Raw genomic sequence first — 6000 nt, 5'->3', positions numbered from 1 at the left:
TTAACTAACACACATTTTTTATTTCTTAGAAACAACCATTTACAAAGCTTAAAAACTAAAAGAGACCATTATGGAAATTCTCATCCAAATCACCGCCAAAGAAAAACCATGTCGGAAGTGAGCAAAAAACCAGCCAGTGATTAAGAGATTGAACGGTCCTCGGAGAAAACTTACTTAAAATCAGGTCCTCGAAATGCAAGTTCATCATAATTTTCTTAGGAGCATTACAATGAAAGTAGATGCCACTACTAAAACAGGTAAGGAAGAGGAAGGTTGTTGTGGGGCTAAACGAAAGACAAGAAAACATCTTTGATTACAATTAAAAGGAACAATCTCAAATAGACCAAGATCCAATTTCGGGTCATTTCTTGGTGAACGTAATCTGCCATAATCTCTTTGATCCCTTCATTTATATGCCGGAATAAAAAGAGATTGGGTAGGAGAATGGAAGAGACTTTTTTGTATATGATAATCAAAGGGATCAGCAAAGCTGCGGTAATTCTTTGCAAAAGCACGATTCTCTTAGTCTTCGAGCTTTCATTCCTCAATCCACTCTTTCGTTCCTTCATATACCCCCCCACAAATAGATATAAACAAACAGGAATAACGTTTTTAATTGACAAGCTATCAATTCTGATCTCATCACGGAAAGCAGTGATACCAGACTCCATACTTCCCTTGGTAGTACTCACATTGCCATTGGCATCATCAACATCATTTGAAACATTAGGCATGTCAGCTTCCATTTTGATAGTTTCATCTTGGAGCTTTCTATTTAGCGAAATAGTCCTCCCTCCAGGATTATCTCCAAGTTTGAAAGGAAATTCATTTGGGATATTCTCTCCCTGTTTAGATGTCAGTAACGAAACACATTTTTTAATTAAAAAATGTTTCTTTTCTCATCAAGACATTAGAATTTATTCTCTACCAGCACATAACTTGAAAATTCAAAGACAGAAGAACATAAAAATGAGGCAACAAGTAAAACTACTCTAAAAAGTTAAACAGAGAAAAGAAAGCAGAGTATTATGCTGACAAAATTCTAAACCACAAAATTAAAAGAGTAGATGATTTATGTTAATTAAGCATGATTGACCAAAAATCATAGCATAAAAGAAGAACAAAACTCATAATTTATGTTAAAAAAGGGAGAAAAAAACTGACATCTTGGGGTTGCTCGGTGCAATCGATCTCAGTTTCAAGGACTCGAATCAGATTTTCATCGGCGTTTGGCTTCTGTGCGGCGACCTCTGTTGAGAAGTGTGAAAATGGAAGGAAGTTTCGTAGAGTGGTGCGGTTTTCAACGGAGATAACGGTGGGGATAGCTCTGGGGAAGGTTCTGGGAGATCCAACGGAGCGGACAGCGAGAGGCAAGAAGGATTTGGAGGCTCTGCGAAGTACCGAGTTGAAAGCCATTTCCAGGTTGTTGCTGGATCTGGGTGGGTGGAAAATGGTAGTCTGCTTTTTATATAGAGTGTTCTGGGGTTAATTTGGCGTCGCTGAATCTCTCCTTGATGTTGCTTGTAAGTTGTAAAACGAGCTCTAATTTTCTGACACCCCTAAAAAACACACCACTTTGCAGCCGTGGGCCTAAGCTGCATGTGAGATAAGGCCCGATCTATGTAAAAAAAGGCCCAACCTATAAGGCTTGCCTAGAGCCCAATGAATAATTAAGGTGGTGTTTAAAATTATAGTGTTATTTATTTTTTAAAAATATATTAAAATAATTTTTTTTTAATTTTTAAAGATTTATTTTTGACATCAACATGATCTAAAATAAAAAAATATTAAAAAAAAATAAATATTAAAAATATTTTTTAAACAAAAAAACAAACACACTTTAAATTGAAAAATAACTGCTAACCTGAAAATCCAATAGGTTTGAGTTGATGTCAATTTATTAGTTTTTCTGAAAAACACTGTCTTCTCTTTATTTTTTTCTTAAAATTAGCATTATTCATAAATTGAGAAAAAAAATATATTTTGTTATCAAATATTATAGTGTTTGTTTCATGTTAAAAAAAGCAAAAAAAGTGTTTTTAACAAATCGATCATGCCTTCATAGCATATATAGTATAAGTTATACTATAGATGCTATGTTTGCCGGAGCATATATTGTAGCATCTGAGACCAAGAAAATGGAATCAGGCCTCCTTCTTGGAGGTTGATGGAATATGATTCTTAAGCATGCTCTCCAGGTTGGTGCTTTATTTTGTTTGCTCGGGATTTCTATTATAGAAAAAATTAAAAGAAAACACTTTGGATTTAAACAATGTTTCTCTTTTTATTTTTGTTCTTTTTTTTTTCATTTTTAACACAAAATTTATTTTTTCCCATTTGATTCTTCCACGTTAGGTTATTTTGGGCTTGGGCTCTATCATTTGTTTAGGCTGATTTGGTATTAATGCTTGTAGTGTAAAAAAAAAAAAACTGATTCTATATTTGAATTTACAAAACAAAATAAAAAGAAATTGAATTATGATACTGCAATAATTGATTTCATTGATTACCTCCATCCAATACAGGTATTGATTTGCATGATTCTTTCATTCATTTGTCTTCATCCGAAGATATATTTATGATTCATAATTATTATTATTTTTCTTTGCCAGGGACCATTAGAAATCTGGGTTGCTTGAAGAAGCTACAGCCAGTAGCCACTACCTCCAAAACAGGGCAAAAACCCTGCCTTGAAATTAAACTTGCACAGCATACCTCTTAAATCTAGCTAGACAAATAAATCCATAAATGCTGCTGCGCCTAGCCACCCGTAACGTGTTAAAAAAGTAGGAGAGAGAAAAAAAAAGAATCTAGTTAATTAGAACTGTTTAAATCTCTGAAAGCAACTCCAAATCAAAACATTCACTCGATGTTTTGAAACCTGAAAAGGCATGTCACTGTAGAAATTAAGACAAAAATCAAGGAGCCAAGTGATTACGTGTAATAGTTTTTTTTAGTTTAATGTGGGTGTCCAGGCCAGCTTGCGTGCATCTCGACTAATCCCATGGGTCCTGAAGTTAACAATCATGTAAGCCTTCAGTGACTATTATATGAGCAATCATAAGGCTCGAACTTGAGACCACAAAAAAAACAAACCTCTTGGTCCCAAACACTTACCATTAGACCACTAAACCAAGTGATTACGTGTAATAGTTAATAACCACATATGTGTAGTTTTGCTGGAAAGAGGGGCAAGCTGTCTCCGATGAGAGATTTGATTTTGACGTGGAGGTACGTAGACATATCTGGGACCACTTAGTTTTATGGAATTAATCCTGCCAAGCTTTAGAAATATACTTCTGCGTATTTATTTTTTTCATCACATACAAATACTAAGATGATGCATATTTTTTAAAAAATATATATAAAATTCAAGATTATGATCATTAATTCATTATCTACAAATATTAAAAAACAATGAAAAAATATCAAGTCAAACCTAGTGAATCTGCTGAATTCATGACTCGAGATATAATATTAGGATAACTAAATAGAAAAAAAATAAAAAATACAAATTTTCAAAAACAAAATTTCTTTAAGTATTGCCTCAAATTAAATGTCAGCGATGTAATCAATAAATTTAATTTAATAAAAAATTAAAATAGGGCCAACCATATTTTTCATTGGAGAAAAAATATCAAAACATACAAACGTTGTGAACCCAGTGAAATTAAAAAAACCCCTTTATTCCATAAATTGTAATGAAGAAAATAAAGATAAAACCTTAAGTATAACAAACCCTAGGGGTTGATTTGATTTTTTTTTAAAAGCCAATATGAAAATCAAGTAGGAGAGAAGGAAAAAAAAACAAAAAGCAACACGCACCACTCCGGCCACCATCGAGTGCCGGTTATTCGTGGAGGGGACACTGAGATACTTAACCATCCCACACCTGGGATAACTCCGCATAAAGGGAGGTGAAAAAAATGACAACGCTCAAGGGTTAATAATTTAATGGAAAAGGATAAAACCGAATAAAAAATCAATTTAAAAAACTAAGCCAACCCATGTTAACCCGACTAACTTTTTACCCAAGATATGATATAGGGATAACCTCACAAAAGAAAAGTTGAACAAATCACAAAGCTCATAACTTAATAAGTCAACGTCAAATTATAAAAATTAAAAAAAATCTAAAAAAGGATTTAAAAAAAATACTGAACTCAAACCACGTAAATCATTGAAACTAGTGGACCGGGTCATGAGAATGAGACAACCTTGTAAAAGGCAGAAATAATTACAAAGCAAAGTCCTCAATTATAGAAACAAAATGAGGACCAAATCTTGCACCGAAAATAATTGAAAGAAACTAATCATGGATTAAATTGAAATCAAAATAAATGAAGAAAATGATAGAAAAAAAAAGTAATGAAAAAAAATAAGGATAAAAATTTGAAAAACAAAATGAATTAAAATTCTAAAGGACAAAATAAAATAAAATAAAATAAATGCAAAGAATAAAAAAATAGCAATCAAAATAATAAGGACCATATTGGATACAAACAACAAATTAAATTAAATATGGAGAGGGATGGAATTGAAAAAAATAAACTTCAAGAAGCATTAAAATCAAAGTAAATAAAAATCAAAAGAAGGAGGATCAAATCCAAAACAAATATAAAATGGAGGACACAACTAAAATTTTAAAGGCCTGACACGAAAACCAAGACCCATGAGAGAGAAATGAAGGGTAGGAGAAAAAAACCTCTTTGTCACCGAACCGCATCCGCCTTGGCAAATGTCCTACCCCAACAACTGCGCTACATCATAGAGCATTGGATGAGACAACTATCAGGTTTTTTTAGTCATCGTAATTGTCCTCACGCGCTTCTAGAATAGCGTGGAGGACTCTAACGCGTTGATGCATGTGTGGCGCGCATCAGCATATTATATTGATTTATTAATATTTTAATAAGATAAATAACTGAAAAGGACCCTTGGGGCATACTATTATTACAAAACAACCATAACACAGACAAAAATGCCCTCTGCAATTATTCTATAAATCTGAAAAGTCAAATGTTATTTAATTATGCAAATAAAAAAAAAGGATAAAAAAACCCTTAACAAAAGACTATTTTTTCAGATTTCAAATGCAAAAAATATTTTTGCTATGTATTTTCAAAGTTAAATGATAAAATTATCCCTTATCAATTCACAAATAATATTTGAATTCTTTTGAAAATATAATTTTACTCTTGATATCAAGTTAATTTTTAATAGCAATGAAAACCAAAATTATTATTATAATACTTAAATCCACAATGATTCTTCTCAAATGAGAAAAAAAAAAGGTCTTTTGAAGCTTGATTGAATATGGTTAAAAGATCGGTCTAATATCATCAATGACAAAGTAAGCTCCAAGACAGCAGCACTATACTTTCAAGATAAAAGCTCTTCAAAGAATATCTTGGAACTTGGAATTGATTGTTTCAATTAATTCAAAAAAGGTTATGTGAAATTCTAATTAAAATTCTATGTGGCATGACTTATGGAAGTGATTTTTAACTTTGAATTATAATCCAAAAGTTATTTTTTTATTAAATAATTAATGAAAAAAGTAGTTAAGCTAAAAATAATACTTGGACAAAAAAAATAACGAAATTGTTTTTTTTAAGGGATGTAAAAAAAAGTTGACTCAAATTTATAATAAATTTTAATATAATTCAAGAATTACTTCTAATCATATATATATATATATATATATATATATATATGATTTTATGTTTGGCAGTGTGGTAGCGGTTGCTTTTCAAATAATTTTTCGTGTCGAAATGTATGCTAATGATGTTTTTTTTTTATTTTTAAAAATTATTTTTTACATCAGCACATCAAAACGATCTAAAACATACAAACTATATTAAATTTTAACAAAAAAAATTGAATTTTTGGGAAGGCGGTTTGCACCGCGTACCGCGTTCCCAAACGGTTTCAAAAGGTGAATCTAAAGTTAAAAAATAACTTGAATTAATTTTTGAAAATAATACCAAACAAAACTTA

The 6000-nt window shown here is 31.2% G+C and overlaps 1 protein-coding gene across 1 annotated transcript; it reads right to left on the bottom strand.

Moving 5' to 3' along the window:
* Positions 1–1525, bottom strand: LOC133698322 (uncharacterized protein At2g39795, mitochondrial-like). The gene is made up of 2 exons (XM_062121203.1): positions 1165–1525; positions 1–845 (listed from the first exon to the last, which is right to left on the bottom strand). The coding sequence occupies exons 1-2, from the start codon at positions 1414–1416 to the stop codon at positions 285–287; spliced, it is 813 nt and encodes a 270-aa protein (XP_061977187.1). The 5' UTR covers positions 1417–1525; the 3' UTR covers positions 1–284.
* Between the last annotated feature and the right edge of the window lie 4475 nt (positions 1526–6000).

This window comes from Populus nigra, chromosome 7, assembly GCF_951802175.1.
Source record: "Populus nigra chromosome 7, ddPopNigr1.1, whole genome shotgun sequence".
NCBI lineage: Eukaryota > Viridiplantae > Streptophyta > Magnoliopsida > Malpighiales > Salicaceae > Populus > Populus nigra.
The sequence above is the reverse complement of the archived record's forward strand: the minus strand, read 5'-3'. Positions and strand labels throughout refer to the sequence as shown.

What these genes read in the sequence shown, in the direction of transcription:
- LOC133698322 (XM_062121203.1), bottom strand. Translation starts at nt 1,416, where the DNA reads ATGGCTTTCAACTCGGTACTTCGCAGAGCCTCCAAATCCTTCTTGCCT. An exon ending in GCACCGAGCAACCCCAAGAT is followed by an intron (nt 846 to 1,164) that starts GTCAGTTTTTTT and finishes ACATCTAAACAG; the next exon opens with GGAGAGAATATCCCAAATGA.